At 41.7% G+C, this 25,040-nt stretch overlaps 2 protein-coding genes across 8 annotated transcripts in view; both read left to right on the forward strand.

The window, feature by feature from the left end:
* The first annotated feature begins 313 nt into the window (after positions 1 to 313).
* LOC110533518 (transmembrane protein 218-like) lies at positions 314 to 7,711 on the forward strand. 2 transcript variants are annotated; one of them, XM_090186166.1, is made up of 4 exons: positions 314 to 952; positions 3,560 to 3,662; positions 4,296 to 4,409; positions 7,093 to 7,711. In XM_090186166.1, exons 1-3 carry the CDS (start codon positions 921 to 923, stop codon positions 4,407 to 4,409), a joined length of 249 nt encoding a protein of 82 aa, XP_090042292.1. In that variant the 5' UTR covers positions 314 to 920; the 3' UTR covers positions 7,093 to 7,711. The 2 variants fall into 2 exon arrangements, with proteins under 2 accessions (XP_090042292.1, XP_090042293.1); XM_090186167.1 differs by having other exon boundaries at positions 315 to 952; positions 6,902 to 7,711.
* A 7,535-nt stretch (positions 7,712 to 15,246) lies between these two features.
* The window catches only part of robo4 (roundabout, axon guidance receptor, homolog 4 (Drosophila)), a 46,271-nt gene continuing 36,477 nt past the window's right edge, over positions 15,247 to 25,040 (forward strand). For 2 of the 6 annotated variants that reach the window (XM_090186160.1, XM_090186161.1), the window contains exon 1: positions 19,968 to 20,323. Coding sequence is in view for 4 of the 6 variants with exons in the window: in XM_021617810.3 (XP_021473485.2) it covers positions 15,549 to 15,750 (202 nt within the window). In the remaining 2 variants the exon portion in view is untranslated. Of the gene's footprint in view, positions 15,751 to 19,903; positions 20,324 to 25,040 lie in introns of those variants that run through there. The other 4 variants (XM_021617810.3, XM_090186157.1, XM_090186158.1 and 1 more) reach the window with 4 other exon arrangements.

Raw genomic sequence — 25,040 nt, forward strand, 5'->3', positions numbered from 1 at the left:
TGATTTGATTTTAGTATGCCAATTTAAGATTTTGTCATAGTCTGACTTTGGTGTCAATGCTCATGAAATTGTAGGTCGGATATTGTCTGAAAAGCATTTTGCGGCAGCCTGTGATTGAAATTACCCATGTTGAATCACCAACATAATCATCACCACATTAGTTGGATTTATCGTGGTTATACTATTGTAAAAATAATAATAATAATAAAAGCATCCAAACTTAAAGCCTAGGTAGTTCATGGCAAATAAACACAAGCGAGCCTACCCAATTTCAGATGCAACTTCAGCTAGGACTAGAATACACTGCACTTCCCAGCATTCTATTCGGTACTTAGTAACAACCACTATGTATGGCTCCTCGCCCTAGTGGTCTATCCTATGAAATTGAAGGTTATTTGTAACCAAGAGAGCCAGGTGGTTACGTTAGTTGCTAAACAGTTCGCATACAAGCGGTTGTTAGGCGACAGTTAGAATGGTTGCGTTCACACACCATTATCATGAGCGGTCTCGAACAGTGATTAAATTATTTGGGAAGGAAGTTCGTTAGTAACGCTACGCACGCACAAGTTAGCCGTTTAGCTAGCTAAAAAACTATTTTTTAATTTAAAAAATAAATCAACTTGACTGTCAACAGCGAGTGCAAAATGCCAGTTCAAACGATGCAATTGGCATTATACGATGCAACTCGTTTTGTAGAAACACAATTTCACGCAAATAGCTTTGCTTGATCAACAGCACTAGCTAACTAACATAGTTAGCTAGCTCATTTGAATATCCTCAAGGCCAACGTGAGTAGTTAGCTAGCTAACGCGTTAGTCTAGCCCTTTGATTTGGTGAAGAATGGCTGGTACGGTATTGGGCGTGGGAACTTTTTTTTTTTTTCCATTGCTCTTATCTGGATTGTAGTTTTCGTGCAGGGGATGATCCTCTTGAGAGCTTCTGGAACAACTAAGTAAGTTGTGAATACATACACACATGCAGGCCTAACTTAGCTAGATACCTAAACACATTTTAGTATTTTGAACACATTATCTTGTGCTGATATGATACCAGTGTACACTGTACACCACTTTCTCATATGCATTACCCTGAATAGCCTACTTCTACCTCTGCCAAGAGGTCTGGACTTTCATGTCGATTGCCAACCTGGTCTTTTTGTTATTTTTATTATGATCCCCATTAGCTGTTGCAAAAGCAGCAGCAAATACTCTTCCTGGGGTCCACATGAAACATGACATAATACAGAACATTAATAGACAATAGCAGCTCAAGGATAGAACTACATACTTAAAACAAAAAGGCAAACTATAGTATTTGTATTATTCTGTACTCCCCATTTAGTATATGTTTCGTATGGTACACTACATAACCAAAAGTATGTAGACATCTACTCATCGAACATCTCATTCAAAAATCATAGACATTAATGGAGTTGGTCCCCCTTTGCTGTTATAAAGGCCTCTAATCTTCTGTGAAGGTTTTCCACTAGTTATTGGAACGTTGCCATGGGGACTTGCTTCCATTCAGCCACGAGCATTAGTGAGGTTGGGCAATGATTTTGGGCGATTCGGCCTGGCTCGCAGTCAGCGTTCCAATTCATCCCAAAGGTGTTCAACGGGGTCGAGGTCAGGGCTCTGTGCAGGCCAGTCAAGTTCTTCCACACTGAACTCGACAAGTCATTTCTGTATGGACCTCGCTTTGTGCACGGGGGCATTGTCATGCTGAACCAGGAAAGGGCCTTCCCCAAACTGTTGCCACAAAGTTAGAAGCACAGAATGGTCAAGAATGCCATTGTATGCTATAGCTTTAAGATTTCCCTTTACTGAAACTAAGGGCTTATCTTGAACCATGAAAGACAGGCCCAGACCATTATTCCTCCTCCACCAAACTTTACAGTTACATTGGAGCAGCTAGTGTTCTCCTGGCATCCGCCAAACCCAGATTCATCCGTTGGACTGCCAGATGGTGATGTGTGATTCATCACTGCAGAGAACGCATTTCAACTGCTCCAAAGTCCAATGGCGGTGCGCTTTACACCACTCCAGCTGATGCTTGATGTTGAGTGTGGTGATCTTAGACTTGTGTGATGCTGTTCGGCCATAGAAGCCCATTTCATGAAGCTCCCGACAAATAATTATTGTGCTGACGTATCTTCCAGAGGCAGTTTGGAACTCAGTTGTGAGTCTTGCAACCGAGGACAGGTGATTTTTATGCGCTTCAGCACTCGGCGGTCCCGTTCTATGAGCACTCGGCGGTCCCAACCACTTCGCGGTTGAGCCATTGTTGCTCCTAGATGTTTCCACTTCATAATAACAACACTTACAGTTGAGTGGGGAAGCTCTAGTAATTCAGAAATGTAAAGAACTGACTTGTTGGAAAGGTGGCATCCTATGAAGTTGCCACGTTGAAAGTCACTGAGCTCTTCACCAAGGGTTAGCTAACATGCTAAGTAGTTGCAAATTAGCTAAAAAGTTGTAAGTAGTCAGTTTATACATTTCTGAAGTTGTTATGAGATTTGAACTCGCAACCTTTGGGTTGCTAGATGTTTGCGTTCTATGCCCAACCCGACAAACCACCCTACTTTAATTTTGCATTAAGTAACCATCTGTTTTATGTAACAATACCTAACATATCATACTAATTTGAGTGTCCCGGACTAAACTATGTTACGTCTGGTCTATGAGACCAGGCTGTCATGTCACAGGTGGTGTTGTGGCATGTCCTGTAATCATAGGTGAATGCCCCACTGGCTCTTCCACCTCAATCCCTTGGCCTACACTTTTGAGGATTATACTGTACACATAATTTATTTTAGAGATGATTTTAAATAGTTAGGCCCTACATCCTTAGTGTCATTTCACTTTAGACTAACTGTTATTTCCACTGATACCAGCTAGGCTACATGTTTTTCACTACTGCTGAAATGTTTCTGTCATGATTTTACTGAGAAAATGAATCGATTCAGTAAGGCTGCCTTTAGACAGCCAGACAAATTCTGATTTTTTTTCTACCACTAATTGATATTTTTGACCATTTTTATTTTTTTCCTTTCACATCAGATATTTTTCTTTGCTGATCTGATTGGTCAAAACACCAATTCGTGAAAACTATGATCAAAATTGGGCTGCCTGTCTAAACAAAGCATGAGCATTTGTGAAAAGGGGTTAGTTTACTGGTTACAGATTTGATTGGGTTGATTGAAGTGCCCTTGGCCAAATTTGCATTAGTCCTACAGAACACCCAATCAAGTGATTACTAGGAAAATGATTTAATGAAGAATAAAACATTTTCCCTTTGTACTGTTTACAGTACAACTCACATTATGGTGTGAATACCACCTCTAAGACTATGAATTAGTCTGTTTGAGAAGGTTTGAATCCTAAGCAACCTGCCTACATGTTGTTTGAAGTACAATAGACCAACATAGCTACTGTAGTAGATCAAAGCTGTGTGCTGGAATACCTTGGTAGAGAATTGGCCACTGACCAATCCCTATTTCACACTTAGTTTTTGTGTTTAATTTAAAATATATTTCTGTATTGTTTTTGTTGACTAACAGCTTAGGGGTCATCCCTGTCTTCCTGCTGGCCCTCATTTCCACTCTTATCCTGGTGTTCTTCCCCTGTAGCTCAGAGACCCTGTCACCATTCAAAGATTTTGAGGTAAGCTATAATACTGTAATCACACACACACACTTGTAAGTGAACTGCAGCTGGCTACCTCAATAGTTGCCTTGTCAGAGCAGAAAGTTGTTGTTGTCACACTTGGGCTTCAAAGGCTCTCTTCAGAAGTGTGAGCCACTGGTGTTATGTGTTTTCTAATATTGATACTCAAGTTGAACAGGGTACTAACAGCAGCATCAAAAATTGTCTTGGCCACACAGCACTTTACTGTGCACTGGCTGAATGTCACTCAGGATTACACATACAATGTTATGTTGAAATTGTAGTGTTGAGGGCTACCCTGAAAAAATAAAGTTAATAAAAAACATTTTATATTTATGTCTGCTAAATCACTGCAGTGCGGTGTTGGCTGATTTTTAATGGAGTATGAAGATCTTATTCAATTTGAATAGAGTAGTTGAGCTCATCAAATGATTCCCCTGAACAACACAGAGGGTTTTGTCCCAGACAAGTAATCTGCAACATTTTTTAAATCATCGTGGCTTTTGTTTTGTGGTCCATGTATGTAGGCCTAGCAGAGTGGCCTGATGGCCCTGGCTGCAGAGCTGCATTCAGAACATGTGGCAGTGTGTTTGTCGTAAAGACCTGGTCTGATTTATCTCTCCCCAACAGCAGCACAAACAGACTGCAGTGCTTTCCTCCTGCACCGCCTGCCAAATAATGCAGCCAGATCCGCCAAGCTGCCACCCCACAGAGGACACCGCCAGCCTGGCCAGTTTGTGTTAGGTTTGTGTATGGGGAAAACCAGAACTACAGGGAGACATGAACTGCGTCTCAAATGACACCCTATTCTCTATTTGGTGCAGTACTGCACTAAATAGGGGATATGGTGCCATTTGGGACGCATTCATAGTGCTGTAGGCCTAGTGTCCTGTTAGTTTAGGCCAATGGGCAAGATCACCTCACACATGGACCTGAGGAATCAGATTCAGGCAATCTATTTTTGACTGCACGCATTCATAATTTTATTTTTTACATTTTTTATTTCACCTTTATTTAACCAGGTAGGCAAGTTGAGAACAAGTTCTCATTTACAATTGCGACCTGGCCAAGATAAAGCAAAGCAGTTCGACACATACAACGACACAGAGTTACATAATCATGTGAATACATTCAGGATTTGCTGTTCTGCCATGATACTTTTTAAGGTTTTCTATGTTCCCACAGCGAAGTGTTAATGTAGTTAGGTTTATGTAGTGAATATTAATTGACTTGTGGATGAGTTTCAAGTCTTTGGAATGTGTAAAAAAAACACTATTTTATTGATTTACTGGTAGGGTTACATAATTTCTAGGCCATATTCAAATAAAAAATAAACAAGCATAGCTAAGATTGTTTTAATTCTGCTGCCTATTGCACATTGTAAATAGTTGTCTCAATGATTTACAACTGGAGTAATAGCTATCATTACATCAAAAACAATGCCAGTAGGTCTATTGAAATACGGGGGTATAACAGGCAACTAACTATCTTGTCTGTTATACCTGTCTTAGAAGAGGCTCAACCAGATTATCCTTACCACAGAGATCCTATTATATTACATTCTATGTTTTTGTGACTTACCTCCTAATAACTAGCTGTTGTGTGTGTGCTAAAATAATAATATGCACCGTTTAAATAGCTAACAAAATGGCCACATGGATGGTCTGCATTGACCCTCTATACACACTCACTCTATGCACATTCTACACACTCACACTCTCACTTAATTCGCTCACACACACAACGTGCACACACATTGATACTGTACACCAGTGGAGGCTGCTGAGGGAAGGATGGCTCGTAATAATGGCTGGAATGGAGCGAATGGCATCAAACACATGGAAACCATGTACTTGATACCATTCTGCTCCAGCCATTACCACGAGCCCGTCCTCCCCAATTAAGGTGCAACCAACCTCCTGTGCTGTACACGCACTCTCAATCATCATATATGCGGCTGCTAGTCTATCATGTATGTATGTATGTAAGGTGACTAGGATATATGATAAACAGACTAGAAGCAGTATATATGATGATTGAGAGTGTGTGTACAGCACAGGAGGTTGGTGGCACCTTAATTGGGGAGGACGGGCTCGTGGTAATGGCCGGAGCGGAATAGGTGGAATTGTATCAAATACATCAAACACATGGTTTCCGCTTGTATGTGACAGAGAGTGTGTGTGTGTGAACACGAGTGTAAGAAACAGCTAACCTCTCGCTGTTAAACAAAAGCAAAATAACACAGTGCCAATTAGGGCCTGCCCTAGACAGGGCCCCAGTACCGAGCAGTCCGATGCCACATTAATAAAACATGGCCCCCAGCTCTGGGCTCTGCTCGCTGGCTAATTGGCAAATAAGAAAGTGAGATGCATTAAATGAGAGAACACTGCATTCGCCAGAGACGATGCTCCCCCCCCCCCCCCCCCCTTGCCTCACACTAAGGCCCTAGTAAGTATCCTATCTTTTGAGGAATATTGGTCTTAATGTATTCAAAAAATAATAATTTGTCATGAATCATTTGTGTTTTTGCTATCATCAAGTTTCAACATGCCAAAATGATTTTTAGTTGAAAAGACATTTCAAGTGGATGATGCAACATGTGATCATATTGCAGACAGAGTGATTATTAGCTTTAAGGAAAGCCTTGAATGACTCACATTGCTATTATCAAGTCTCTTGCACTATCATGTCAATTTCCTGAATGAGGCCATGTTTGCTTGAGTACAATATAATAACTACTAAGTCAAGTCAGACACTGTGATACGTTTACCAAAGTCCATGTTAAAGGCCCAATGCAGTTGTTTTCATCTCAATATCAAATCCTTTCTGGGTAACAATTAGTGCCTAACTTAGCAAGAGCAATTTCTCAAGCATGAATTTTACTAGGACAGTCTGAGTGGGGAGGGGAAAACTAGCTGTTTAATGGCAGAGGGGTTTGGAATGCTGTTTGTTATTGGTCTAACTAATTGACCTCCTGATGATGTCGAGGCAGGCCAAAACTCTATCCCACCAAAACAAGCTGACATTTCAGGCAGTCTTTTCAAACACCTCTTACACTTAAAGGGCATTATCATAATTTTCACATGTTCACAATTTTATCGCACACTTATAGTGTGCGTCTATATAACACACACAGGGAAATCACGTTTTTGACTGCACTGGGCCTTTAACATTTGGCTTATAATGAAATGTAAGGGGTAACCTGCCTTGCCTTGCCTTCCATTTTCTCCCTCCAGAACTGATTGCAGTGGCTCACTTGTGACATCTGTTGGAAGAAAGAGGAATTACACCGACCATTTAAACACAAGATACCCACTTATCAAACATACAGAAACCATCTATCCTAAACTAACCCATTTATCATCAGTTTGTACTGATGATAAACCAATGAACTGATAACTGTCTGAACATCTCTTTCCTCCTGCAGACCGTAGACACTTTCTTCATCAGCTGATACGTCCTGCTGTCGGTGGCCAGCGTAGGCTTCTTGGTTGCTCTGTTCGGCCTGCTGCCCCTCCATTTCCTGGAAGCTGTCTATGCCAAGCCCTTGAACACACTAGAGCTGAGTGGCCAGGCCAAGTTGGCATGCTAGACTGGTGGCCAGGGCCCAATGTGCAGCGCTGGAGATGAGAAGAGGCCAACTAAGAGGGGCCCTAGTGAAATCGAGCGCAGGACAGGTTGGCAACCGAGCCCAAAAACAGACAAGGCCAATGTTTTCTCCGTGATCGACTGTTTGTTGTTGGGGGGAATTTTGGGCCAACTGAAATTAAAGAGGCTCTATGTTCTTTGGTATAGGCCACTGTAAACATAAACAATGTGTTTTGTGTTTATGGATAGCAATTAGGCTACTTTGAATTGTGCTGGTGGAGTAGCACTTGCATTAATATAATGCATTTATCTCTATTGCCTGATTCCGAAGTTCAGAGGATAAGACTGATAACTGTATGTATATTTTTGACATTCACGTTTTTTTCTCCATTTGTATTTATAAAATGGTTGTATTGTGATTTTTAGGAGAACTTTATTAAACATTTAAATATTGTTAATCTTGCCTACTGAAATCTTTCCTGCTACTCGAAGTGTTTGAAATATAGAACTACGTCATCATACTAATTCTTTCACACAAAATCGCCCAGCATCAAAATGTCGCTAAAGAACTGAGGCCTAGTCCTGTATTAGACCCTGTAATGAATATGCATAGCGCTTGTTGTCTACATTGTTCAGATGCAGCCGGGTGGCATTGAATCTGGCTAACTAAGTAAGATCTCTTCTGTGATTACACTCCTCATAACTGTCTGATTCCTGAAGTTTCTCAAGTCAGTTGACCTAATTGAATGAAGAGAGAACCGTCAGTAGCAATGCTGTGATATACTGTGATGTGAAGTAGTAGCCCTCTCACGTAGTTTAAATGGCGTGAGTGTGTTCATTAACTCCGGATGCATTCTGTGTTCTGTCACATTTGCCAGCATTTAAACCAGATTGCATCTGCACTCGACTACATTGAAATGTACATTTTTCGACTGACTGATGCCTTCCTTCTTTGAAAGACTGTCTCATACTCCCAAAGAATACAACAAAACGGGAAAGCACAAATTCTGGGGGGGTTTCCTCAAACAATGTGTGCTACTGTTTTGAAGTTATGTAATTTTGGTCTCAGATAAAACTGCCTGCAATGCATTGTACAACTTGCACTCCTTATCCTCACTAATCCTAAAAGTAGATGTCATACTCTGTCTGGACATGTAATCTCCAGGACGGCAAACTAATCATACAGTATACCAACTATCCCGTAACATTCGCACACTAACAAAACGGTAATGTGTGATACTGGGAGGCCAGTTTTGTAGAAGATCCTTGAAATTCAAGAAAAACTACAATAAATGGCCAAAATAGTGGATTCGGCTATTTCAGCGACACCTGTTGATGACAGGTGTGTAAAATTAAGCACATAGCCATGCAATCTCCACAGACAAACATTGGCAGTAGAATGGCCTTACTGAACAACTCGGTGACTTTCAACGTGGCACCTTCATAGGATGCCACCTTTCCAACAGGTCAGTTCGTCAAATTGCGGGCTTACTAGAGCTGCCCAGCTCAACTGTAAGTGCTGTTATTGTGAAGTGGAAACGTCTTGGAGCAACAATGGCTCAACCGCGAAGTGGTAGGTCACACAAGCTCACAGAACGAGACAGCCAAGGGCTAAGTGTCGTAAATTCACCTGTCCTTGGTTGCAACGCTCACTACTGAGTTCCAAACTTCCTCTGGAACATATTTCAGCACCATAATTGTTTGTTGGGAGCTTCATGAAATTAGTTTTCACTTGACTGGCCTGCACAGAGTCCTGACCTCAACTCCATCGAACACCTTTGGGATGAATTGGAACGCCGTCTACGAGCCAGGCCTAATCGTCCAACATCAGTGCCCGACTTCACTAATGCTCTTGTTGCTCTATGGAAGCAAGTCCCTGCAGCAATGTTCTAACATCTAGTGAAAAGCCTTTCCAGAAGAGTGTGCAGGTTGTTATAGCAGCAAAGAGGGCACCAGCACTTGATGATTAATTAATTATTTGAATCAGCTAGGGCAAAACCAAAACGCTCACCTCTTGGGGTTCTGAGGATCGAGTTTGGGAAACCCTGCAGTAGGGTTACACCAGGGGTCTATTATTGCTAACATAACACAATGAAACAAACATGCTTCCTTTGCCCTTTAGGGTATAGCTAGCAACCCACAGATGTAAGTAAGGATGCCAGCTCTCTCCTCGATCATTTGTTTATCATACCGTACTGTTGCACATTGACATTATTATAGCACTGCTAATGATTCCACATAGTATGAAGCTTTTTGCAATGTAGGGGCTCAATTACAAGTGCTCAGCCCCCCTTTCGGAACCTTGCAGCCCCCCCCCCCCCCCATTTAAAGTGTGAAGCCCGACGGGACGTGCAGTGAAATTCCAACCAGGATGATGAAAGCGAATCTAATGAATCAAAACCAATCCTATTAGTTCCGGCCCACGTTTCCCCACACAGGGTTTTTTTTTTACACGGTCAGGCCCATCTACTACGAACGGTCCCTCTCACACAGGCTGGGAAACGGGTACTAGTTGAGCCTGGCCTGGGATGGATCTGAGACCAACCCAAGGGGGGGGCTTCTTGCCTGTACTTGAGTGTGTGATTTCCACAAAACATGATCTTAGCCATAGAGGGGTAGAAGAACGGGTAACACTTTACTTGACACCCAGCGACATAACACGTTATGACACGGTCATAACCATGTCATATGTCATAACAGCTGTCATAACCTGTCATAATATGGTCATGACACATATATTTAGACCTGTTGTGACATATCTATATTGCATTATTTTAAGGCAGGTTATGACACCTACAAGGCAAAACATTCCATTCCACCACAGCCTACTTGTCAACAGTATGTTGATGTTATATAACATTTTCTTAAATGGACAGTATTCAATTATCATTGTTATTGCGCACACATTGATGTCAGACATGCACCTACCCCAATGCTCTGTTTCTGATGACTGAGTTGAATGCAGGAGCAAGATATCAGGAGAAGGGAATGTACGTGATAGGCTTCTCTGGTTTATATGATTATGATGGTCATAATGCTTCTTGACAGTGTATTTTTACAAGTTATTTAAAATATAATGGTAAAAAATAAGTGACTGTAAAGAATTCCTTCCAGCATCAACAATGGACTAAATTTTTTATTGAAACTTTATTTAACTAGGACTTCCAAACGAAAGCAGGGAAAAAATACATTTGATAAAATGTGGGTTTTGACACTCTGTAGGTGTCATAACCAGACATAAAATAACCAAATATGTCACAACAGGTGTAAATATAAGGGTCATGACAGGTTATGACAAGTTAAGCTGTTATGACACTGTTATGACCGTGTCATAACGTGTTATGATGCTGGGTGTCAAGTAAAGTGTTACCGAAGAATGTCATAGAGAGGTAGAATGTTTTGAAGCATAGTGACACTTGTTGTATAGGATTTACCTCTTAGTGTAGTCAACAAATGTGGCATACGCGTTGAAATTGTAATCAGAGACTAATTTATTTTCAGATGTGTGGGAGTTGTCGTTGAAATGGTCCTTTTTGAAAGGTTTTTCCTGCAACAGCAGTTGGTATTTCAAGGTCGCGATGCAGCAGATGCCACTGATTACCACCACATCTTTCAGATGCCTCAGGCTCTAAATCTGACAGTTACAAGGCCTGTGCAAAATGCAAGCCCAAACTTCTTTGCTCCAGCCGATCCTAGTGCATTTCCATGCTTTACCTTTTAAAAAACACAACTCTTTCTCACTCGTTCTTTTTGCTTTATCACTTCTTCATTTTCAATTTTGTTTACAAACTCCCAATAGGGAGTGGGAAAATGGGCAGAACAAAGTGTCTGGGGGTTTGAGGTTCATTTGGATCCTCGATCCAGAGCCTTTGTGTAGCAGCCAGCTGGACATACAAAGAGATGGGGAGACTGGAGAGAGAGAAAAAAAGAGGGAGAGAGATGTGGGGGCAAAGAGGTGTGTGCAAAGCTCAGGATGTGGGAGTGGGTGCTTGGTTTTGAAGCAGGGGAGGGTGCTCCTCCTCACTAGATCCTCATTGAGATCCACTCAAGCAGAACTCCTGCCTTTCACACCCCCACCCTCTCTCTTCCTTGTGCGATATGGCCAGTTTCACCAAGCCTTTCTGCTCTCACTCAAGCTAACCCTGAAAGACCCTCTATCAGTACTCCAATATCCTGACCCAAGGTTAGAGCATCCCATCCATGCTGTTTCATAGGAGACAAGAGCCCATGGTTTAGCAGTGGCAGTATTGACGATAGATCTTAGATCCACTCAGCTGGCAGGTTTTCAGCAGGCCACCATTGCTAATTTGTTATAGGTTTCAAAACGTAAGACATTTTTTGACGAGGGCTTATACAGGGGAACGTCAAAAAATGTGTGAGCTGCTTCTAAATCTTTAATTTGAACTAGGACTCCCTGCCCAACGAGTGGAACTCTGGGAACATCCGAACCTCCAGTGAGTCCTCTCACTACCCTGGCTTGACTGGCTGCTTCACCAGAGCTGGGAAATGTTTTTGTTGTTTTTTAGCTTGATGCCGGGTTGCCCCGGTAACAGCTGATGTATTTTTGGGGCCGAGGAGTGTGGATTTTCTCACTGCCGCCCTGGTCTCGCTCCATTACCCCCTTTGTGCGAGGCCAAAGGGTGCTGTCAGTGCCCCACACACCCGGGGACAAATCTCGAGTCCCAGGACCAGGCGTCGCCTCTGCCTCTTACTCCTTTCTCAGGAGGGGATTACCCCAAAGCCGCTCCTCCCGGGGGGAAGATGAAGGCCCAATTTAGAGGTCAGAGTGCTCTCCAATGGCCCACTGGCAGCTAGGACCCGACGCCCCATCGCGGGCGAAGCGTGGCTCTTTGGGCGTCCCTGTGGGGGAAAGATGTCCGAACATGGGCCACTTCCCGGGGAAGGGGCTACAGTGTCAGGCTTTAGAAAGATTGTGGTCAAAATGATGGAGATAGAGATGGGTTGTCTGTAGTGGGTGGTCACTGGACTCCAAAAAACATCTGAAACATAGGATAAAATGTGGTCTGTTTTTAGTTCATACACAGGGAGGACTGTCACAGGACACACCTGTTGGTCTTGCTCTTTGTGTCAATCAGAGTCAAAGAGTGATTTTCATTTAAATAGTATCACATGCTCAATGAATGTGTTGAAGAAATGGCTAATGATGAACAAGGTGTTTGTACTATTGACTTGGCATAGAAATGCTCCTGAAATAGAATAGTGATAGCTCATTCAACTCAATAATTTGACTTTGGAGCTGAATTCACACTAGGGAGATGTTGTAGCCAACCAGATATTAAAATCTAATTTGATTTTACCCGGTAAGTTGACTGAGAACACATTCACATTTACAGCAATGACCTGGGGAATAGTTACAGATGGGAGGAAGGAGACAATTGGAAGCTGGGGTGTATGGGGCACACGATGATTGGGAATTTAGATAAGACACCACGGTTAACACCCCTACTCGTATGATGTGCCATGGGATCTTTAGTGACCACAGAGAGTGAGGACACCAGTTTCAAAATCTCATCTAAAAGATGACACTCTACACAGGGCAATGTCCCTAATCACTGCCCTGGGGCATTGGGATATTATTTTTTTGACCAGAGGAATGAGTTCCTCCTACTGGCCCTCCAACACCACTTCCAGCAATGTCTGGTCTCCTATCCAGCTAGCTATGTGTTCTAATGTGTACTGCTCACTGCTGGAAGAGATGCATACAGCAGAAGAGACCAGTCATAGTGACTTTTAGTTCATCAAAGTCAAGTCTGTCATTGTCCATTAGCAGTTACAGGGCACAAAGTGAAAAACAGTCGAGGTTGTTGGGATAAAACCCAAGATCAGGTCTGATGTGTTAGCCCAGCACGGTACCTCTGTTACCTATTTCCCCCCAAGGCCTCTCTAGTATCCAACCAGCTGGACTGAATAGTGAAACATCGGACTAGAATGTTTCGACAAGGTCGTTGTAAAAAACTTTTGTCTGATTGTGATTGCTGAGCCAAGATGATGTATGAGGGCTCATACTGTGTGTGCAGGCAGCTACAAATTTGCCTGGCTAGTGGGGGGTGGGCAATGGGGGTTTGAGTTGCCTTGTTAATGGAAGACCGAGAGGCGAAAAAAGAACCCTTTGTGGCCCTTTTTCCCTTTTACGTATTCCTCATCAAAGGGAACTGGCTGTCTTGCAGCCAGATAATTGATACATGCGCTCCGAAAATGTAAATTGTCACCAGTGAAAATGAATTATCTCCACCTCAACAAATGAGAATGCTGCAGGCTTGATGTCTAGTTTTTTTTCATCTTGCATTTGACTTTTCGTGGCATATTGTAATATTCCTTGTCGGCAAAGCTTGAATATCCTCCAACAAAGGCTTGCCCTTTCTTGGCATTAATGCATTTAGAGTTATCAGAGAGGGTCAGACTTGTTTGGAAACAGTCCCTCTCCAGTATTCGGTCTAAAACACTATGGGAAAGAAAGGGGGGCACACAGTAACAGATACCGCCTGCCTACTTCAGTGAGTCACCCTTGAAGAAATAATCTCAGAACACAAACCAATGGGTGTGGAGAAGCAATGCATATCAAATTCCTTTGATGGAGTGGAGAAAGTGGTGTTGCCTGGTATTGTGCTGGACGTGATCAGTCAGCTGGTAGACACTTTATTAATGGAACTGATCTACACTGAACAAAAATATAAACGACATGTAAAATGTTGGTGCCATGTTTCATGAGATTAAATACATTTTGTGCACAAATGTGTTTATATCCCTGTTAGTGAGCATTTCTCCTTTGCCAAGATAATCCATCCACCTGACAGGTGTGGCATATCAAGAAGCAAATTAAACAGCATGATCAGGTGCACCTTGTGCTGTGGACAATAAAAAGCCAATCTAAAATGTGCAGTTTTATCACACACCACAATGCCACAGATGTCTCAAGTTTTGCGAGAGTGTGCAATTGGCATGCAGACTGCAGGAATGTTCACCAGAGCGGTTCCCAGAGAATTGAATGTTCATTTCTCTACCATAAGCCGCCTCCAACAACGTTTTAGAGAATGTGGCAGTACGTCCAAACAACCTCACAACTGCAGACCATGTGTATGGCATTGTGTGGGTGAGGGGTTTGCTGATGTCAACGTTGTGAACAGAGTGCCCCATGGTGGTGACGGGGTTATGGTATGGGCAGGCATACGCTACGGACAACGAACACAATTGCATTTTATCGATGGCAATTTGAATGCACAGAAATTCTGTGCTGAGAACCTGAGGCCCATTGTCGTGCCATTCATCTGCCGCCATCACTTCATGCTTCAGCATGATAATACACGGCCCAATATCGCAGGGATCTGTACGCAATTCCTGGAAGCTGAAAATGTCTCAGCTCTTCCATTGGCCTGCATACTCACGAGACATGGCACCCATTGAGCATGTTTGGGATGCTCTGGATTGACGTGTATGACGGCGTGTTCAGTTCCACAGGCCACAATCAACAGCCTGATCAACTCCATGAGAATGAGATGTGTCACGCTGCATGAGGCAAATGGTGGGCACACCAGATACTGACTGGTTTTCTGATCCACGGCCCTACCTTTTATAAGGTATCTGTGACAAACAGATGTATATCTGTAATCCCAGTCATGTGAAATTCATAGATAAGGGCCTAATGAATTTATTTAAATTGACTGATTTCTTTATATGAACTGTAACTCAGTAAAATCTTTGAAATAGTTACATGTTGCGTTTATGTTTTTGTTCAGTATAGCTTAGGTGAAACAGGCTTCTCTGGATCTCCCCACCCCCTGCCCAAACTCGTTTCCCCTCTTCATCCCCCTCCAGGCCTTGTTTTCGGTCCCCCCGCTCCGTGCAGAACGAATGGCACAGATGTTGTTGGAGAAGACAGGACCCATTTGGTCCCCTTCCGTGCCCTCCTCTCCCAGCATGGGGCCTGAAACTTGTTTTTCAATCATTGTTTCCCCCCCAACTTCTTTTACCCCCCAAAGAAAAAAGAAGCACAGAGAAAGAGGAGGGTGAGAGTGAGAGAGCAAGGAGAGAGGCAAAAAAGAAAGAGGGAGGGAAGGGCATCACAAAGCTGGGGTGGAAGGAATATAAAGAAAAAACATTCTTTATAACAATCTCCAATAATTTAACGCAGGGAGGTCCAAGAGTTGTCAGGGGAGAGACTAGTTGAGTTGTGCCTGTTTGGGCTCAAAGTCTATCATGGTAAGGCATGGTGCCTTAGGCTAGGAGCTTCAGTGTAGAGCTGTGTCATCCAGATAGGGAAGACACGGAGGCTAGAAGATGCAAGTTGGCAGGTGGCTGCTCTGGGTGACCTGGCTCTATATCTGGGCGGAAGGGTCACGCCAGTGTCAATGCCAATGCACCTGTATACCGGAGCCGGGACTGGCCGAGGGGTCAAAGACACCGGTCAAGGAGCATGACCGTCATCGATTGGAACACCGGCAGCATCGGCCACACAGGGACAAGCCACACCGGAGAAAAGGTTAGCTCCCCCCTTCCTTCCCCCTGACCTATCTCAGACATCTTTTGAGGGAAACCTGTACCATAGCAAAGAATGATGGATGAGTTCATTGGAGTTGTGGAGTGCTGATGCTATTAGCCTAGACAGTTCTCCATGTTCTCCATGTGCAGGATAGAAGTTGTGGAGTTAGGCTACATAATTAATTAATAATGCAATTCGTTGTCTTAATTTATAATGCATTACTGATTAAGTAATATATTTGATATTTTTTGACTAATTATATAACAGTACAGAAAGACATCAAGTTTGCATACAAAGTCAAATTAATGTTGGTCAATATGCATACATATTTTCTATCCAATTACTAATGTTAATGTAAATACATATGAAAAATGATCAGTTATATATTAATTATTTAAGGTTGTCATTTGCATGTTTGGTGTATTATTTACTCGTAGCCTGAGACCGCTATGCCTGCGCCAAGCTGTTATGAGAAACATTGCACTCAGCATGTGTCCCAGTGTGAGGACCAATGCGTGACATCTTTAAGATGGAAAACACTGAAAAATGTATTGGACAATTGATGGAAAACCAGTATGAGATGACTTGGGTCAGATTCACCGGCGTTGACTCTTGTTGCTGTATTTGCATCAATATTGTTGAAAACCTCAAACTGCAGCCAAAAAGTTTGGAATGTCGTTCTTCTTTCAACTTGTTTTAACGAACAATTGTTGCTCAAACAGATGACTTGGAATCTCTTCATGTTTATAAATGACTCTACTAACGTGTTATTAGCAGCAGCGTGAAAATAAACATTTGTTTATGTTTGTGTAACAAAAAATATTGAGTTACAAAATATTTTTATTAACAATTTCTTAACACATCTGTTTAGCATTCAATACACTAAGTGTAGCATGTAATTAACAATGAGCTTAAAGATCAATGTACTTCAAACATTTCTTGACTTACTCAAAATGTTTAACCTGACACAACTCAAATCTGGACCCCCTACAAAATCAACTGTAACTGTACTCTGCTATGGTAGTACAACGGGTTTCCACAAAGGTTTTGAGTAATAACAGCACATTGGGATTTACAGTGTACCTTTGATGAAACAATAATATACCCTCAATCTAATTACTTTTTGTGATCATTGACCTGATTTTCAGTGTATAACTATAAAAATGACGTAGCACTGGATTGCTTCTGTTTTAAGATACATTTGTGTAGTGGTGCTTTAAAAGAGGTTGCAAGTCAGTGAGGGCTCCGAGGAGGAGGGAGGGGAGGACCAACAACTCAGAGAATTTCAGAAAAATAGTGAAACATTAAAGTTTTCCTTTTTAGATAAAACTATATTAAATATATTCACATGTCAACAAATAATTGATTAAAACACACTGTGTTGCAATGAAGGTCTACTGAAGCCTCAACATTACTCGGTAGGGTAGCACCATGGTGTAGCAGGAGAACAGCTAGTTTCCGTCCTCCTTTGGTTACGTTGACTTCAATACAAAACCTAGGGGTCTCATGGTTCTCACCCACTTCCATAGACTTACACAGTAATTATGACAGCTTCCGGAGGATGTCCTCCAAACATATCAGAGCTCTCACAGCATGAACTGACATGTTGCCCACCCAATCAAAGGATCAGAGAAATAATCTAGTACTGAAAGCATAAGCTACAACTAGCTAGCACTGCAGTGCATAAAATGTAGTGAGTAGTTAACTCAAAGAGAGATAAAGACAATAGTTTAACCATTTAGAACAAATTAATTTCTTTAAAAATGAAGGAGAAGCAAGAAAGAGAGGGCGTTAGAGCTAGCTATATTTTGTTGTATTTTTTTCACGTTTCACTAGCTGGCTATGGCTACCTAACACAGGAACTCTTCCAAGTCAAGGTAAGCTTTTGGTTTTATTAATTTATTGCCACCAGGGCCTGCCGGTGTAATTGATAAGCTGCTTGTTGAATGTACACTGTACTGCATGATTGTAGCGGGTTTACAAACGCGTTATTTTAGTAGCTAGGTTGACTATGACGTTACTAACGTTGTTATCTAATATGGTGACAACGATGTCTAGCGGTTATGATATGAAGGTTTGGCTTGGAAAGGTTTTTTCGTCTGGTCAAATACAGCTGATGTGTTGTCACTGAAGTCCACAAGCGAAGGGTAAACGTGAGAAGAGACGAGTGCATAGATCCGAAAAGGAATTATACAACGAGCCAAATGTTCATGCTGTTTGTATGTGGCTACTATGAAAGTGAACTGTCTTTGCGTGTGATCAGGGGTGTATTCATTCCGCCGATTCTGTTGAAAAACATTTCTTAAATTAAATGAAACTGGGAAAAACATACATTAATTTGTCCAATAGAAACTCTTGTTTGCAACGGTTGGACTAATGATTACACCCTAGATCAGCTAGACGCAGGCAAAAGTGTGCAAGGCGGTATTGAATGTGTCTGTCACCTTGATTTCTCCAATTTTTCTCTCAATCTGTGCATCTACATTGTAAACTTTCATTCAAAGGCTAGGTTGGAGGAACCTCATGAGTATAGGGAAAATGTTAGTGTCATGTAGTAGCCTAAACCTATTGATGTTACATTGAGCTCTGTGAATGGAATTTGAATGACAGTTATCCAATATGCTGTAATATAAATAAGGCCATGCTCATGAAAAAAATGATCATCGTCATCTTAAAAGGCACCTGTTGCAAGTATATATATTTCTAGCTTGCTTGAAATAAAATAAAAAACACGTCAAAAGCTTTTAGCATTAATTCCCTCTTTTTAAACACATTATTTTTCTCATTCCATTCATCTCTCTCACCCATTCCAACACCTCCTTGACCTTTTGAGACTTCATAAAATTAAAAGAGGTCAATTTTAAAGCCATCCCTCAGCACATCTTTAACCCACCACCATTGCCATGCATTGTGTTTAGGGCTAGCCATCTTCCTTCAGCCTCTCCAAACCTTTTGTTCATGGCTGAAATCTGGCCAAGGCCATCTAGCCCGAGTTCTTGGATCAATATAAGCGTCCATCACCTCGACTGGGCCTTTCTAGAGCGACACAATGGCAGGTTCACTAAACAACACTTTATCTATGTGGTTTTTGGGAGGGAATTAACTACCAGTGGCAGTTTCCCCCTTTTATCTCTCTTCTCTCCCTCCGAGAGCCCTGTTTGCACAGGGGATCTTGGGTAATTGGGATAAGTAACTATTAGCTCCTGAAGTTGTTTTTCTTTTCTCTTCACAGCTATGCTCTAGCAGGACCTCCTTGTTGTTTCTGCTGTAATGTATCACTTGGTGATGACATCTGAGTGGATTTGTAGCAGGATGGAAAAAAGAGATCCATTTTGTCTCAATTAAAACTCTAAATATTAAAAGAACATTTGAATGCATATGTTACTCTTTAGAGCTACTCTGCATGAATCTGTAGGCTAGAGCAAGTCAAACCTCTCCATAAGTCATTTAAATTCAGTTGAAAAATAAGGCTGTCGATATTAGCAGATATTATTGTGATTGCATCTCTCTACAAAACAACTCCTTGCATTTCCAATTCCTTGTTGTGCAACATATTTTCAGTTTAGATGAAATAATGCAATGATAAACCATGAGATATGACATGATTGCAAGAACTGTAAAATCTCTTCAGTTCATTAGAGATGAGATCATATCATTTACATCTATTGTTTAGAAACATGGGAGCCTCCACATTTCCTGCCTCACCATGTAGGGTTGACAGAACTGCTGCTACAAATAAGAAAACATGGAAGAAAACATGGAAATTGAAGACCAGTCCACATGGCTGTTTGTATTATAAGCTTCTAAGAATGCAGGAAACCAAACATATAGGCAACCAATAAAGCTTATGAGGATCAATATTGCTGTAGGGTACCACAATTTATAACCCTGAAATTGGCACTTCAAATAAGGGAACATGTAAATAAATGTAAACGAATAAGGTAGGCTTTAAAGTGCCCCAGAAGCAAATTATCTTATTATTGCGTTTCAGGAAACAATTTATGTTCAAAGAGGACCACAATATATCCTGTTTAGCCCATGTATGCAGTGGCAGTCCTTTTTATTTCTTGCCATTTATGTTTGTAATGCTTACTTAGCAGGTGTTGGTGATAAAACGGTGGCATAAACCCCTCATGCGATTAAAGTCATTTCCAGCCAGGGAGTTAAAACGTGGGAGTGTCGCTTTTTTAAAGCGGTGACTTGTTGCCGCTTCGCCTACCTCAATTCTGTCCGCATCATAGTCACGAGGGACCGTTCCTAATTGCGTTGGCGCTTTGTTGGATCTAGATAAAGCGGTAGTCATTGTGTGACGGAATGGCAAACGAAACAAACATTGAAATATCTGAACAATTTTATTCAATCTTGATAAGAAATTCCTCAAATTGAAATTTGGTTCGTGCGTAAAAGTTGAAAGGAAACGAACGTCCTCAAGTGAAATAATATGCACCAGATAGGTCAACGATGCAATAAGAATTTGATTACATGCTGTGTTTTGGTGACCTAACATTTAAAATGACGGAACAGGTGTTTACAAGATTGTTGGTATTTTTCGCAACTCTTGGCAACCTTGCAGGTAAGGCTTTTATTTTGATATGATATATGTAATGTAGGCCTATCTATGGTAAACATCGATTGTATGCCATATCTGATAATGCATTTAGTGTTAATTTAATTCTCATTATTGCTACTAATGAAATAAATAAAGTTTGTAATACCGTAGTTGTAGCCTATATTGGCTGGGTTATTGTTGCCTGGTTTGTGAGCTATTGAATGAATTGAACTCATTCTCAACAGAAGTTTCTCTCTCAACAAAATAACTTTATCTCAACAACAGTTTACAAACATAGATTCCAGTGGTATCAGAGCCACCATTTGTTTATTGACAGGCTTAGCTTTTTAAAGCCAGACTTTAGACTTAACTGTATGATCAATAGTTATTAATCAATAGTTATCTCCTGTTACAGATTTTTTTTAATCCCCTACTTTTTTCAACAAGAGAGGAACAAATGTATTTTTACATTTAATTTTCCTACTTTTCAATGGCACTTTGTTGTTTAGTAAATAATCAACACTTGATCTAACCTACAGCACCTGCCAAGTCAGCCCATCTGTGTGACACACTATTGTTATTCCAATCAATATGGAAGTGACAATTTAGGAAAGATTTATTAGACTATTCTAGAGATTTTGAAAATAATAAACATGTAAAAATATAATATTTGATTTTCAAAAAATAGTTGTAGGATTTTGAGATGTTTCTTCCTCACGAAATAGCTCTGTCCGAAAGAATATAGACTTTACATGGCAAGCCACAGACAAGATTGTCTTATCCTATGATCAGGAATAGGCCTATGGCTAGCCTAGTGTTGCAAGTTACATCTGAAAACCTATGAAAAAGATCTTGACAGTCTTTGAAAGCATGTCCTCTCATGCATGATGAAAGCATCCATCAGATAGCTGTTCTAGTTGCAATATTTTAATATAAAAATCAACACAGGCACATATAGCCCATCGCAGCTCAATGGCCAAAGTTTGTGATTTTTATCCAATAGTACATATCTGCAATTAAGCCTTAGAATCAATAGGGTATCATCCTCCCAAGTCCCTCCCATTGGCCCATGTGATTGACATGTTTTGACATTGCCATTCAATAAGGGCATTGTTGACAGGCCAGTAATAGCATGGGTACACTGCCACTGCCCAACACTCAGCGCACAGGTGACAGATTTCCCTGTGAGCCCTCTTGATTTTGTTTGTGCGAATGCGCTTTTGTTGCATCGTTTAGTGGGGGGAGGCCTTTCGACTGGTTTAGCTTCCTGTCCCATACAGGAAGTACAGCAAATACCCCCCACTTCCTCCAACTTGGAGTCATACAATACCATAGGACAATTAAACAATGGGAATTCCAATGCTGCTGGCTTAAGAATAGACATTGTTTGTTGGTAGCCGGAGTCTCTGCTTGTTTGTGTTGGGTGTTCTTACTTAAGTGTGTGAGCTGACCCTGGACTAGGGGCACCCTTTTTATTTTTATTTTATTTTATTTTACCTTTATTTAACTAGGCAAGTCAGTTAAGAACAAATTCTTATTTTCAATGACGGCCTAGGAACAGTGGGTTAACTGCCTGTTCAGGGGCAGAACGACAGATTTGTACCTTGTCAGCTCAGGGATTTGAACTTGCAACCTTCCGGTTACTAGTCCAACACTCTAACCACTAGGCTACCCTGCCGCCCCTTTGGGTGTGGTGTCTCTGTACTGTAAAAGTTCACTATTGCTGAACTCTTAAGTATACTCTTGCTCCACTTTGAGTTTGTTCATCTCTTCATCTGCCATTAGCCTCTGAGTCATACTGTACCACAATGTCGTCTCCATCACAGTAAAACTCATTTTTGAAGGTGGGAGTTGCTTATGGTATGAAAAGCATTGGGGAGCCTCCCAATGGAGGCTCTTGTTGTATCTAGCCTTCAAAACTGACCCAGGATCGGGGGCGCTAGTGCTCATGCGTATGGAGTAGAAGCATTCCTTCAAATCTCCTCTCCACTTATTTTGAAATCTTTAATTGTTACCATTTTAGTTTCAAGTTTGCAAAAAAATATATACACATTGTTTAGTATGTTTCCCAGGCACTAACTACAGCAAAAAAGTTAAATATTGCGATGAAAACCAACAGAACAGCTAACACAAAATCTACACAGGCCCAACAAGCAGCATCTAGCTCCATTTGAGTACTGAAGGTGACAACTCTCCAAATACCCAGCAACAAGATTCAATGTGTCAACAAATGAAAGAGGCTGTAATAAATCTATCAACGATAATTTTGACAGGCTCGAAACAAAGTTTGAGTCTCTAAAGACAGCACAGGCCGAACTGAAGAGCCGCATGGACACAGCCAATTAGGACTTGTCTGACCATGACACCCGGATCGGTGGCCTGGAAACCACCTGCGCGCAGCTTAGAAAGAAGAACAAGGCGCTCCAAGCGAAGGTTCTCGATTTAGAAGGCAGCAGTTGCAGGCTGAACATCAAACTTGTGGGGATTTTGGAGGATGAAGAACAAGGTTAACCCACAGAGTTCATGTCCTAGCTCATTCCTAAGCTGCTGGGCGACGACAACTTCCCAAAGCCTCTCATCATTGACCGTGCACACCGCTCTCTACAGGCGAATCCCTCACCCGGTGCCAAGCCACGCACCATAATTGCAAGGGTACATCGCTTTCAGGAAAAGGAGCTCATTCTACGACTTGGATGACAGCGAGCTATGGAATACAAAGGCCAAAAGGTTCTCATCTTCCCGACTAAACAACGGAGGCCCTAATCTATGGATTTCACATGACCTAGGAATCCAGATATGCATCTGTTGGTCACATATACCTTAAAAGAAAAGGTAGGGGCGTGGATCAGTGATCATTTGCCCACTGAAGTTGGTTATGACACCGAACTGCAGTCAGATCAAAATCCTGAGGTTCCCTCAGACGGTTTCTGTTAGTTTGTGCAGAAATTCCTTGTTTGTGAACCCACAGTTTCATCAGCTGTCCGGTTTGCTGGTCTCTGACGATCCCGCAAGTGAAGCCAGATGTGGAGGTCCCGGGCTTGCGTGGTTACACTTGGTCTGCGGTTGTGAGGCCAGTTGGAAGTATTTCCAAATTCTCTAAAACAACATTGGAGGCAGCTAATGGTAGAGAAATTAACATTAATTTCTCTGCCAACAGGTATGGTGGATATTCCTGCAGTCAGCATGCCAATTACACACTTCCTCAACTTGAGACATCTGTGGCATTTAGTTTTATGTCAAAACTGCACATTTTAGAGTGGCCTTTTATTTTCCCCAGCACAAGGTGCACCTGTATAATGGTCATGCTGTTTAATCCGCTTCTTAATATGCCACACCTATCAGGTGGATGGATTATCTTGGCAAAGGAAAAATGCTCACTAATGCTCATTGCATTTATATTTTTGTTCAGTGTACACGTGGGTAGGGGTAAAAGTAAGGCAGGCAGTGCGGGAGGGGTTCACCGGTACAGCTGATATAGGGAGAAGGGGGGAGAAGGATGAAGTGAGGGAGGGAGACTGTTATTGACAAAATAAGGTTGTTAAACATAAAGTGTTCAACAGGAATCTCTGTGTGTCAGTGTCCCCACCTGGGGTCCACAGTGTCCACACTAAGTGGCTACAGAGTACTTTATACTGAAAAACAGACACACACACTCACATCAGTGGCGGTCGGTGCCATTTAAGATTAGGGAGGACAATTGTTATTTTTATGAACATGGCCTTATTTCTATTACAGCATATTGGATGACTGTCATTCATATTCCATTCACCCAGTTCAACGTAACATCGATAGGTTTAGGCTACTACATGATACTCAAAGTTTCCCTATACCTATCATGAGGTTGCTACAACCTAGCCTATGAATGAAAGTTTAAAATGTAGGTGCACAGGTCGAGAGAAATTTGAGTAATCAAGGTGACGGTCATTGACACATTCAATATTTCCTTGCACAATCTTGCCTGTATCTAGCTGATCTAGGGTGTAATCATTAGTCAGTTGCAAACAAGAGTTTCTATTGGACAAATTCAGGTATGTTTATATTTTTATTTTATTTAACCGTTATTTAACTAGGCAAGTCGGTTAAGAACAAATTCTTATTTACAATGATGGCCTACCAAAAGGAAAAAGGCCTCCTGCGGGGATGGGGGCCTGGAATTAAAAATGAATACAATATAAATATAGGACAAAACACACATCACAACAAGAGAGACAAGACTCCACTCCATAAAGAGAGACCGAAGAAGACAACATAGCAAGGCAGTAACACATGACAACACAGCATGGTAGCAACATAACAACAACAACAACAACATGGTAGCAACAAAACATGATAGCAGCACAAAACATGGTACAAACATTATTGGGCACAGACAACAGCACAAAGGGCAATAAGGTAGAGGCAACAATACATCACACAAAGCAGCCACAACTGTCAGTGAGTGTGTCCATGATTGAGTCTTTGAGATTGAGATAAAACTGTCCAGTTTGAGTGTTTGTTGCAGCTCATTCTAGTCACTAGCTGCTGAAAAGAGGGAGCGACCCAGGGATGTGTGTGCTTTGGGGACCTTTAACAGAATGTGACTGGCAAAACGGGTGTTGTATGTGGAGGATGAGGGCTGCAGTAGATATCTCAGATAGGTGGGAGTGATGCCTAAGAGGGTTTTATAAATGCGCATCAACCAGTGGGTCTTGCGACAGGTATACAGAGATGACCAGTTAACAGAGTATAGAGTGCAGTGATG

Source organism: Oncorhynchus mykiss, chromosome 10, assembly GCF_057628025.1.
Source record: "Oncorhynchus mykiss isolate SJ-2025 chromosome 10, ASM5762802v1, whole genome shotgun sequence".
Taxonomy (NCBI): domain Eukaryota; kingdom Metazoa; phylum Chordata; class Actinopteri; order Salmoniformes; family Salmonidae; genus Oncorhynchus; species Oncorhynchus mykiss.